At 46.0% G+C, this 12,928-nt stretch overlaps 1 protein-coding gene across 1 annotated transcript; it reads right to left on the bottom strand.

Moving 5' to 3' along the window:
- Nucleotides 1-486: 486 nt before the first annotated feature.
- On the bottom strand, nucleotides 487-6,744 carry LOC125510711 (homeobox protein rough sheath 1-like). The gene is made up of 5 exons (XM_048675962.1): nucleotides 6,169-6,744; nucleotides 5,948-6,067; nucleotides 5,730-5,844; nucleotides 1,040-1,281; nucleotides 487-934 (listed from the first exon to the last, which is right to left on the bottom strand). Exons 1-5 carry the CDS (start codon nucleotides 6,466-6,468, stop codon nucleotides 704-706), a joined length of 1,008 nt encoding a protein of 335 aa, XP_048531919.1. The 5' UTR covers nucleotides 6,469-6,744; the 3' UTR covers nucleotides 487-703.
- Nucleotides 6,745-12,928: the final 6,184 nt, after the last annotated feature.

Below are 12,928 nucleotides of genomic sequence, written 5' to 3'. Positions count from 1 at the left end.
TCACCGCTGCCGCCGCCACTGTGCGCGCGGCAATGCGCCACAGTGGCGCCGACGGCAACGCATCCGGCCCTCTCTGCCGGGGCGTGGCGTGTCGGCGTCGTTGAGAAGCAGATCCCGGGGCGTGGCGTGTCGGCGTCGTTGAGAAGCAGATCCCGGGGCCTGTTTTGCGGCACTGTTCAGCAGCTTCCATCGTTCCCCGGGAAAGCAACAGCACGCACAGCGCGTACGTGTACCGTGGTGTAGGAAAAACACAGCACACGTTGCTCGGGCATGGCTGGATGGATCTCAGGGGCCCATCAATGAGACAGTTTGTTCATCCCCACGAATTTATCTGTTGATGATGAGAGGAGCCGGGCATGTAGAAGCAGTACGCCTGATCTGACTTGCCATTAGCTAGCAAAATAATGTTGCACTGGTGGTGAAACAACGACTTAGCATGCATGCATCGATGTCGACCACCTAGTATTTACCTGGGCACAGGCAGGCTGATGGAAAAATCAAATATATATATTTCCTACTTGGCAGACATGTTCAGCGTGAACGGCAGATATATATGGAGTATTTACCGAAGGACCATAATATTGAGCGGTTGTCGTCAGACTAAGTACGTTACGTACCGGCCGCATGCCGTTGCCATGCATGGAGCTTACGTACCACGCCGACGGCACCGGCCGGCAGTCCCCGTCCGATGGGGAGAGAGGCCTCACGACCCGAGGCGGTACATGCCGTCCACCATGAAGGGCGCCCTGTCCATGTACAGCGCCGGGCCCTGCGAGGCTGGGAGGAAGCTGACGCCCACGCCGCCGTCCATCACGGAGAAGGGCATGTCCTCCGGCGCCGGCTTCCAGTGCCGCTTCCTCTGGTTGATGAACCAGTTGTTGATCTGCTTCTGGTCCAGCCCCGTCGACTCCGCCAGCGCGATCTTCTCCGTCTCCTGCACATATGCACCACCACCAGCAATCATCAGCGACTGAAAATTACCGACGTCGACACCTATCCGAGAAATTCAATGGTGGCATGTATGATGATCGTATCGTACAGAGGGGTAGGGCCACTTGGAGTGCAGCTCCCACCAGTGCAGCAGCTTCTGGCGGGCCTCCTTGGGGAGCTTCCCCTTCTTCCGGCGCTTGCAGAACTCCTGGCGGAGGCTCCCGACGTACCCGCCGTATTTCCTCAGCAGCTGGTGCTTCAGCTCCTTGTCCTCGGCGCTGGGGTCGATCTCCTCCACGCAGCTCGTGTCCAGCTCATCCTCGGACGATCCCGCGCCTTCGCAATTATTGTCTGCGCATCACAAAACAAAAATGATGGTCCCGTTCCCATAAGAATTCATTCAGGAGACTCTGGACCACTCAGGAAAATAGGAGTGCTCTTAACTGGATTGAAAATACATAACACCTGGTTTAATTTCAAAAGGTGCATGTGTTCGTGCATGCAGAATATCCTCATCCAAAAACACGCGGAAAGGGGAAGGACCACTTCAACAAATAGAAGTAACTAATTTTGAAGAAATTCACATAGTAATATCAGCCACACAAATGCATGCCTCACATTGTAACAAACGGTGAGTAGTGAGGTGTCATCTTAATTAGAAGTGTGTGAACTGAAAATGGTTACTGGGTGAAGATCAGAACAATAAATGGAGGCATATTTCAACCATGCTGCTGCAAATTTGCATCATTGAGTAAGGTGCAACCTCATGCTGCAAAAGCCAGAAGCCTTCTCCATGCAACCTCCCAAGTTCATCCAAACCCCAGTTTTTTTTTTGAAATGGAGGAGGACCCCCGGCCTCTGCATCTGGACGATGCATGCAGTCACTTTATTAATTATTCACATAAGACCTTACAAAGTCATACAACAGTAGACTAAAGCCACCGTCTAGGCAACATCTGTCACTACTCCTATCCAGTTGATGTAGGGATGCTGATAGTCTGAGCCTAATACCAAACAGACCTCGCAGCCAAACCTAACATCTAAGACCCGAGGTCCCAACTAGGACGCCTGCCGGGTATGGGGCACCCTCCAATCCGGCGCACTCCTCAACCAGGACGCCTGCCGGGTATGAGGCCGCCGCAGCCACCTGCCACCAATCCATCTTCAGAGCTATACTGCTGCATCTACCGTGCCAGGTCTCTCTGCCATCGACGCCACCATGACGCTAGACAGCGCCGTCCTCCTGCGCGAGTCCATCCTCGGACATCGGGCCCCGAGTCTCCACTGCGCCACACCGTCGAGATCCGTCGTCATCAATGTGTAGGATGAAGCACCTCTTCACCAAGAAAGCCGCCCACTGGTCCCTCGATTCCGTGTACACCTCCTAGAATGACGCCCCCAAGGAGAAAACGACACCAACGCGCTGCCGTCACCCGATCTACTGATCTAGGGTTTCCCCCAGAGGTAGCAGATAGTTGTCTTGAACTTCTCCTTGGCGATGCCTTCAAGAAGGAAAATGCCGCATACCAGCGCCATCACCGCCGGCCTTGGCTAGGTTTTCACCCGGATCTGAATAGAGGACCTCCATCAAGCAACTTGTACACGAACCGCTGCCATTGCTGCCGGGGACTGGACGGAGAATCCAGGCCGCCGCCGCCTGACCAGCCATGGCACCACCATGGTGCCTAGGCCGGCGTTGTCAGGACCACCATGCTCGCCTATAGACGCTCACCAGATCCGTTGGCACGCCGAAGCCCATCTGGGTACGGCTAGATCCGCGATCTGGGCCGCCGCCACAGGGGCTCCTCTGTCGCGGTATCGCGCCTACGCTGACGCCGCTGTCACACTCGCCACCGGGAACCCGCCGCTCCACGCCGCCGGTGTCCCGCAGTTCTGCGCCGCCGCCGCCGCCAGGGGAAGGCGCGGCCACCACGCGAGGGGGAAAGCCCCGCCGCCGCCATCACCGGCCAGGCTACGGGCGTGGCCTCCGGCGGTGGCAGGGGAGAGAGGACGTGGGAGGAGGCCTTTGGGCCCGCGGTGGCAGATTGCCCCCCGTGTCGCCTAGGTTAGGCGACGCGGGGGCAGGGGGCGGACGCATATCATCCAAACACCAGATAGAGAAATGGAGTGCCTTTCACTTTTGTGCAGCCTTGTGAGCAATAACTAGCAAACTACCCTAATTCTGTCGAATCCATCTAGGAATAGAAGTAATTATACACGTGCCAGGTTGTGTTAATTTTCTCAAGTATGGATAGCGAAGTATCAAAATGAAAGGGTTGTTTGACATATCCCAATATCCGTTAGAACAAGTGAGAAAAAAAGAAACAAGTCGGGAATTAAAGGAGGGATGTATAGCAAAAGTGCAGTTTCCAGGCATAAAAACACTTGAAATTTATATGAAAAATACTCATTTTCATTATGCAAATATATCATGAGTATATAATAAAGATTACTTATCACTGGCCGTTTTCTTTATGTTAGCAAGTGAAGTTGTTTGTAAATAAATCCACATCCATATTTCATGCTATCACTTTCTTTTGAACATCTTAGGAGCACAAGCTGTTCAAACTACAGTACATGGACTTTAACTTGGTTTTAAAAGGGAAATTTGCCCACAGTACTCAGCGTACGAAATCAAACAAAATCACTGCCATTGTTGAAAAGATATATTTCAATAACTCCTAGGATCAGTGAAATAACTTCTCAGATCAGATGTACAAGACGGTGGAGAGAAAGATATAAATGCACTTTTTTGGAATTTTAACATAGTTCTGGAAAACATATATGATATATGTAGGAAATTGAGAAAGTATATTTGGAACCACATGATAGCCGATCCCATTTTATACCCAACCAAAGATCACATTCTAAGTTTCTGTAAACATTATGAAAAACTTCGTGCATGTTGGTATTGAGCAGAAAATTGCTCCTTTAATTTCCATAAAAGAATGTGACCATTTGCAGCCTGTGTGAAAATCACAAAATAGATTTCTGCATCACAAGTTACATAATTTTCACTATAGCAAATTGTTCCATACCTCAAATTGTGTTTTTTCACAGCTCACGAATAATCATTTTTTACCAATAATTCAAAATGGCAAGTGTCTACCCATTGTTAACTAACACGAAATTTTCATAGTTTTCTAAACTTGGAAATATGATTTCTTTTGCTAAATATTAAAAAAATAAGGTTCATACGTACCGAGGTGCTGAATATCATTATGTGTAGGAAAAATGAAGTATTGCCATATGTACATCTAACACTACAAGTTTTCCACCCAAAAAACCTTTGTTCAAAAGATGCAAAAGTTTCTTAAGGTCCAGCAAAGGAACCCATCATGCTAAGTCCAAAGCATGTATATGTTTCAACAATGTAATGTAGGAACCACACATCGAATAACTTGGGTCACAAAAGGGTGATTATATATAAACAAAAGACACAAAATCCTTAAACCAATTAACAATGCTCCATGGCTACGATCAAAATTAAATCGAAGAAATAAGAGGCCTCTTAGTGTATATGAAATTACGAATGCTCCCACTTCGATGCAAAAAAAAAGCTCCCACATAAGAGGCCTCTTAATGGTGAAGTCCCTAAAAAACAAGTAGCATTGCATAACGATTAACATCTTGACCTGATCTGAAGAGGTGATTTTGTGTTCTGTGCAACATCGAGGGCATTATTAAACAAGAAACTAGTCAGTTTTCATTCCTTCAGCAAAAGAAAAAAATGCAGCGGTGAAATACTTGTGCAAACAAGAATGTCTCTTCACCAATAGGACAACAGACAGCTGCATGTTCAGAGGATAGACTTTGCATGGCCGGAACCAGGAACACCTCACAAGCAAAACATTTTGAAGTCCTTGCTAATATTTGTTTCCACAAAATAATTCAGGCTAGGCGTCCCTCCCTCCCACTCACTCCGACTGGACAAAGAGACAGGGTGCACAGTGTAGTAACAGTAGGCGTCGCTCTAGTACAGTGCGGCGATTTATTGGCACCCTAATACTCGCGGAGGCACAGAAGTGCTACAGGCCCACCGCTCATCCACCGCCGCATACGTACACGCGCGTCGAATCAGCTACTAGTACCCTGTGTTCTGCATCCCAATTAAATCACTACTGCTTCCACCGAATAACAAGGCCGGTTGTTAGTACTAGTATCCGATTTATAATCTCTATGTGTGCTGAACACCAGCTACCTTGATGTAATTCCTTCGTGCTAGCTGATTAAACAGTACGTGTTAAACCACATAGACATAGATGATTAAACTGCCGAAACAATCGACTTTGTAGCCCTACGAGCGAGGCTAAGCCACATGCCTCTTGTTCGCCTATGAATTGCCTCTGCTGAACCAAAGATGAACTCTAATGGTTGAAGACAGTGTGTTACTTCCAATCTTGATTAATTATAAACTGAGAGCCGAAGGTATCAATAACGAGAGGCGGAGATTGGAACCACGAGCTCCCTGTGGGCTCGTGATGCATATTACTACGGATGCTAATTTAATACTCACATACTGCTGATGTGTACGTACTCCGCTAAGATGCCGGTGTTATTATAATTAGTGAACTTGTGGTCTAATGCATGCCCTTATCCCCTCCCTAAATAAACAAAGGGGCAAAGGTTATCGTGGCAGTGGCAGGGAACGACAGCATGGATCCAAAGAGGAAAAAAGTTGGCTCCATTCCGTCGCACAAACCGGACATTTCCCAATGCGGCAAGCCAAGAATCTTCTCATCTCGGAAGCACCAGCTGCCACCAGGCGCATAAATATTGCTGCTGAAATCTGAGTATACCTGTGAATGTGATGGAATCGAGCTGCGTCTCGACGCTCTTGAAGAACTCCGTGGCCTCCTGGATCGGCCGCGCCAGCTCCTCCCTGTACTTCGCCAGCATGTTGCAGTAGGCCTCCTGCACGCCGGCCGGTGAGCTCGGAATCAGTACAGGTACAGGAAAGCATCACATGGCATCACGCGACGAGCTTGGTCCATCGTATGTATCGAGGAACATATACCATGAACTGGTCGAGCTCCGGGTCGGGGCGCGGGGACTCGTGCTTCCCCCGGCCATGCCCGGCGTCCAGCTTCGCCGCCACGGCCGAGAGCCTCTCCAGCACCTCCGGCGGGGCGCCGACCTATAAGAGAAAGCAAATCGCGCGCTCAGCTTCAGCACATGGTGCAGGTGCACACATCCTGTGTGACCTAACTAACTAAATCTGCATGGTTTGGGCGATGCCTTCTGGCAGTCCAGGTAGGAGGCGAGGAGCGGCGAGTAGAGCGGGTGCGCCATGATCTTGGCCTTGATGGTCGCGGCGTCCGCCGGCGAGATCTCCCTGCGCTGCTGCTGCTGCGCCGACGGCGGCGGGACGGCCAGGAGCTGCTGCAACGCGAGCCGCGAGCCGTGCTGCTCGCCGGCCAGCTCCGGCGAGGGCGACGACGCGGAGGGCGGCGGGAGCTGCAAGAAGGAGGCCATGGACGCACTGCTGCTGCTACTGCCGCTCCCTCCTCCTCCCCCAAGATTAGGGAACCTCTCCATAATTTGCGCAGAGAATCGACAAATCAAGAACAGACGACAAGGCCAAGAAACCCTAACTAGGAAGGAGATGGGATGAACTCTGCTGAAAAGAAGAGAAGTAGTGGTGGAGGACGAAACTTGGGGGTGGACGGACGGAGGAAGAAAGGAGGAGGAGGAGGCCGGAAGGTGAATGAATGATGAGCGAGTGTGTGTGTGGCTGGTGGGAAGGGATTGGCTTTGTTCCCATGTCAAATCATGAGTAAAGATGAAGCTGTCTTTCTTGCGTCGCTGTTGCCGTTGCCGCTGTTTCGACACGACGCAATCTCACGCCGCGGCCAAGGATATAGAATCTTAGACGGATCCGTACGTGCCACATGCAAATACTACGTGCACCACCCTCTATCTTTTTTCTACCGCTACTCTCACAGCAACTTTAGCAAATCATAGTAACCTTTTTTTTAACATAGTATATAAGCAAAACGCTCATACATATGCACATATAAACATCCTCATGAACACACGCACGCACACCCTATTTTTATGAGAAATTTCGAAAAACTGAGTCGGCAAATCATCTTAAAATTGATGAAGTCACCATAGACGCATTCATAGTCGACGGAGAAGTCTCCTCTCCGGAAGGCCTGAAATACATTCAAAACAAAAATGCTACACTTACGAAAAACTTTTACAAATTGATTTTACAGACTCCTCTCTCACCAACCAACCACCCCTAATTGTAGCTGATGGGACCTTTTCTCCTTAATCTTCTTCAACCATAACTCTACACGTGATCCCGTAAGTCTAATCTTGTCGTAAGTCTAGCATCTCTCTTCAGAAAAATGCGAGCATTAATGTCAAATGTATGACTTGAACTCTGATGGGCTAGGGATACCACTGCCCTTCTAACTATCCGATCACAAGTTGGTTCACAAATCATAATAACAATTGATATGTTAATTTTGGCCGATAATACCACTCTATAGCTAGTAGAGTCGTCATACGACCCCGAGTCACATAATTTACGGACAGAGCCGCTCTTTCCTCGCCCCCCGCACTGGCCCGTGGCAGTTTATCGTCACTTCTTTTGTTGTCCGCCCCTCGCGGCTATGGAAAGACTCACAACCTTCATTTTCCTTCTCGCCGCCCACAATCTATATGTTCCTTCTCGTCGCACAGAACCTACACTTCCCTTCTTACTGCCCACGGCCTCCACTATCACCGCCAATAGATTGGGTGATATTCTCGAAGGAGGAGCAGGACCGCCGTGAAAACGTCGTTGAAATTTACACTAGCCATTTTGTTCGACACATAAGGATTTCACATCCTTGATGTGTCCCTGAAAATGATTACAATGATTTTTGTCATTAGGTGGGAAAAAATCATGACTCGGCGGCCAAGCAAGATGCGTGCACGCGTGTGAGATGTGTGATGCATTCCTATGCAAGTAGGCATCTGTGATTAATGTATGCGTGTGTTGTGCTAGAGTTTGTGCTTTGTGTGCGTGAGTCGTGGTATGCGCGTGTGAGGGACTAGTAGATTTGAGCTCTAGACAGGGAATTGGGGAATGAAAGTCATAGTCAATGACAAGCAGGACCAACATGTAACAAAACTATGAAGGCCACGTTATGATAACTTTATGTTTGCGCTTTGCCTTGCAGTCTTCATATTTATATGGAGTGTGCTTCTTATGCACCATAGAGGTTGTTCATATGATGGCTCCGCTAGAGTTGCTTTTGTTATTTCTGTCGTGTCGGATGTTTTCTACAAAGCATCCGAGGGTTAGACGAGAACCACGACATTCTCGATGAAGCCTCTCTAGGAGCGAGTCAAAGCCGACGACAATGCAGATGGTATCAGCAGGGCCAGGCAGAGCTTTGGTGGATTCGTGGTGTGGGATGGTGACGGGAAAGTTGACGATGAAGACTGTGACGGGGCATAGGGGGCAGGTCCAAACGGCGGCGACACAAAGAAGGTGGTGGCACCGGCCGTGGATGGTGGCGGCAGGCGGCTGATGGGCGGTGAAGAAGAACGGTAACCACCGGAGGAGGAGGAAGATGAACAATATTCATTCATAGGAGGGATTTAATTTAACGATCAAGACAGAATCAACTGAAACTAAAACGTTTTCCGGGCAACTGTTTTTCCCTGAACACGTGGATGGATTCTTTGAGGTTTCGTTTGGTCTGATTGAAGGAGGGCATGCAGCGCAGGGGCAGTCAGAGTGGTGACTTGTTTCATCTGCCAGCAGTGGCAGGGGTCACTCACATAATGGGACTGTACAGGGAGAGAAGTTCCAGCAGGTTACAGTTGCGGTGTGTGCCCGGCCTGTCGCCTATCCACGTCTAGTCCCTGGCCCGGGTTGGTCCTTGCATGTGTGGAGCAATAGTCCTCCTTTTCACCAGGATGGAAAGATTCTTGGAAAAGCTGCATGCCGCTACTGCGTCTGCGGCTGCCCCGTCCCTCTCCTCCTCTTGTACTATGACCTAGTAGTATATCATGTGATTTTTATTACATTTAATAGCACATCTACTCAATATTGAACTTAGGCCTATTGGTTCATAGCATAGAAATATTATAAGAATAGGAAATAAGATGACATGTATCTCAATTTCTATAATAAAAAATATGTCAGTTAACTCATAGGATAGGATTTTTCATTTTATCTTAGCTAATGTTTTTTCCCTTTGAAAATATGAAGGAAGAAACCAAACTTATATAGTAATAGAAATTCATTCCTACAAATCAAATGGCTCAAAATTATATAAGTTACATAGATAGAATTCCTACAAAATTTCTGTAAAACAAATGAGGACTTAGCCAAATGGTTATACGAACGAAAAAAGTAACACAATAATCAAAGAGAAACAAGAAGCATGTCGTATCGAAAAAGTCACGCCATAATCATGTCAAATGCTGGCATCAAATCAATCAGCCTCACAAAATATGCATGGAACCATGTGTGAACTAGGACTCTTCGGTTCGCAAGATTTTCCAGGAGCCGTGGGTGGAAATTCTCCTATAAAATCAATCAAAAATAAAACCTAAATACATATTTATAAGGTCTGCAATCCTGTGTACCATATACCCACACGTACCTAATAGTTAGAATCCTCCAAAATTATATTTGAAACCCTTGGAGCAAAGACGCCCTAGAGAAGAAGAAGAGAACCGGAACGAACCTTGAAGTTTCTATCAAACTGAGGACATGCGAAAGCAATTTGTATAAATGTGCTAGCATCATTTATGCGATCCAAATGGTTTCTAGTAAAAAATAACTATGATCGGAAATTTCACAGTTCTTACAATGCATTGAAAAGCCTAAACTAAGCTAATGCAAAAAAAGTACATGAAAAAACATAGGATAAATTGCACTTCAAAGTGTAATTGCTGGCCATAAAACTAATGAGCCGTCAGATCTACAACCTAGAGAATGCCAAAGTAAAAATGTATTGCCTTCAGTACTTCCTCCCTGTGATATAGTTTGGGACTCTTTATGGAATCTAGACTACCAATGATCTTGATGTTGTCTTTCCTCAATTGTACATCAACTGATATTTGATTTACATTAAACCGTTGTTGTCATTTACATATTTGCATGTGTTGCTTTAATGAACTAGATAAAATTCATATGAACACATGATTATTTGGTAATAAAAGAGTGGTCACTACTTTCGTAACTCACACACATTGCAGTAACGACGCAAAGATGTAGTTAAACCATAGTGTCATTCAAACATGTGGAGTTGTTGCAACATGTCATGCAGTTGAAAATTGTAGAGGAAATTGCATAAACCACTAACTGTCGGTGCTGATTTTGCACAAAACACCGACTCCATGCCTATGGGTTTGTTGTACAAAACACCACATATTAGTGTAATCAGTTGCAGCTAGGTATAATCCAGCGTTAGATATGTTGATTTGATTTGTTACAGGTGGACCCCACTTGTAAGTGCACACATGACAGAGAAAACTGGCCATCAATCGACCAGATTAGCATGGGAATGTTAGTTAGCTCGTTTTTAGTTTAACATTTTCAGTAAAAAAAGAACAGTAAATCATACTATACTTAATGCTAATCTAGGAACATTTCAGCATAATAGGACCAAACATTATTTGGTTGGCATGCTGATGTGAGCGTTTTTTTTTTGCCACCCATGCACTTACCAACGAGATCACCTGTTAGAAATCTTGTAAACCGACCTAAATGCCGGATTAGACTTAGCTGCAACAGATTACACCAATAGGTGTTCTCTGCAAAATGAACAACAACAGTTGGTGTTTGTGTAATTACCTCAAAAATTGCAATTAAAACACATGACAATTGATAGTTGAAAAAACACCATGAAAAAGTCCAGTTCAAGCACGTGAACGAAATATAGTGCAGACACATGATGTTGATGAAACAATATTGTAGAGTCAAGCGTATCCCCGCCAAGAATATACAGTTCACTACATCCTTATGGGTATATGTGCATTAGTTAGCTATGCACATAACATTATAGTGAAAAAGTTACTGTGATATTTAGTAAATACTATATGCAAACTAAACATTTAGGCCCCCTTTGGTTTGAAGGAATTTCATAGGAATTTTAGAGGATAGGATTTTTATACGATTTTTTCCTTTAGAGTCCTTTGGTTCATATGAATATATTCCTATTCCTACATAGGATTGGTTCCTATCCTTCACATTTTATAGGAAAATAAAAATGAGCCCAGACTCAATGGAAAAATTCCTTTGGTGTCAAGCAAATGACATATTGTTTCCTATTCCTACTCATAAAATTTGAGATACATTTCATCTCATTTCCTACAAAATTCCTATTCCTATGATAATCCTATTCTATGAACCAAAGATTTTCTCACGATATGCAAACTTGGACCATGGGCTGACACGGCTAGTAAACGATTTACTGAGATTTTAAAAGCCTTAGTAAAATCCCAAAAAGTTAGTACGTACAAAATATTTGCACTCTGTAATCATTCGAGACCGAGCTAGAGGAGTAGCTCCACAGCACCCTCGGACTCTGGGAGAGAAAGGGTGAGAGAGAAGAGGAGGAGCCCGTGTTTTCTGCTCGTCCTGTCAAGTCGATGTCAAAAGATGGGCTACTAGAGTTAGCAACGTTCAGTTCATGTCACTCAGAAAAATGTTCAGTTCATGCTGTGCAGGCACGGGCACGTGATCCACCCCAATCGGCGATGATGGCTGAGCAAAGACGAGAATACTTGGAGTTGAGAGATTGAGACTCCAGAGTCCGGACAAACAGAGGCAATTATGCTGAACACAATAAGAACATGTCACATTTTACAAAAAAACATGTCAAAATCACAAACCACTAGCAGGTTTATCTGATACGGTGCCGAGCTGTTTAGAAAAAGGCAGAGTTTTCATTGAACTAGTTTATCAGCTAAACTATTTTGGAAAAGAAGTTTGTCAGCTAAAAGCTGTACGTAGATGTAAACTCATAGACCAGAAAACCAAGCCGTTCTTGCCCATAGTTTACTAGCGATATCTTTTGAGCAGATAATGGTCAAAGAATCTTATCGAACAGTGAGGAGGATGGGACTTAAAGCTTGGCAGCCTATCATGTCATCTCGTGTACCCCTAGGCTATGGTGTAGGGTTGATGCTACGTCGGCTCACACGTCGTCAATCAGCTAGCCGCTGTACGTAGGGACATTGTAGTACGTACGTATTCCTTGACTTGCCAGTGGTATTTTATGTGGCTCTGGCTTGTCAGCCGTGCACTGCTACTGACATGTGCTTGCGTTCCGAATGTAGGAAAAATAAATCAGAATGGCAGTCTTCAAAACACAATCAGATAAGGTGAGTTTGTAACGGAGATTAACTACTAGGAGCATCTTCAATTGGACGGAGCAAATTCGGTCCTCTACAGTTTGCGGACGTGTCCGCCGACAATGATTGAGCGTGCCTTATTTTTTATCATTTGCAACCACAAATCTTTTTAAAACACCAAAGGCATGCACCTATGCACGTGGATCATTTAGGTTAAACACAATTCAGTGCACGCAAATACGACTTGTTAGTACTTAAGATTTTAATTGTGGACGTACATCCGGTGTTGGGCCGGTGGAGTTGTTTTCTTTTTAGTTCTACCACGCTGCGCGAGGAGCGACCCGACCGGTTCAAATAGTCGCGTCGTCCAAAAACGGTAAGCTTCTTTTTCGCTATGAGTATGGTCATCCTTGCTTTGCGAAGGATATGAACTGTCACGAATAGAGAAGATTCATAGTGATATTTCATACCCTTCTCAAATTGTATAATTGATGGCCCTACTTTTTTTTAAGTTAGATCATTTTGTCCATTGCATATGTGCTCTCGTAGCCATCATTCCACAATGAATCAATCGATGGCCTACAAGTAACGACAACGGGGCGGCGTTCGGTGGCGGTGACATTGACCGGGAAGGAGGGGCGGAGATATGGACAAATTGGCGCAGGCCCTAGCGGCCAGTCTGACATGG

Source organism: Triticum urartu, chromosome 5, assembly GCF_003073215.2.
Source record: "Triticum urartu cultivar G1812 chromosome 5, Tu2.1, whole genome shotgun sequence".
Taxonomy (NCBI): domain Eukaryota; kingdom Viridiplantae; phylum Streptophyta; class Magnoliopsida; order Poales; family Poaceae; genus Triticum; species Triticum urartu.
The sequence above is the reverse complement of the archived record's forward strand: the minus strand, read 5'-3'. Positions and strand labels throughout refer to the sequence as shown.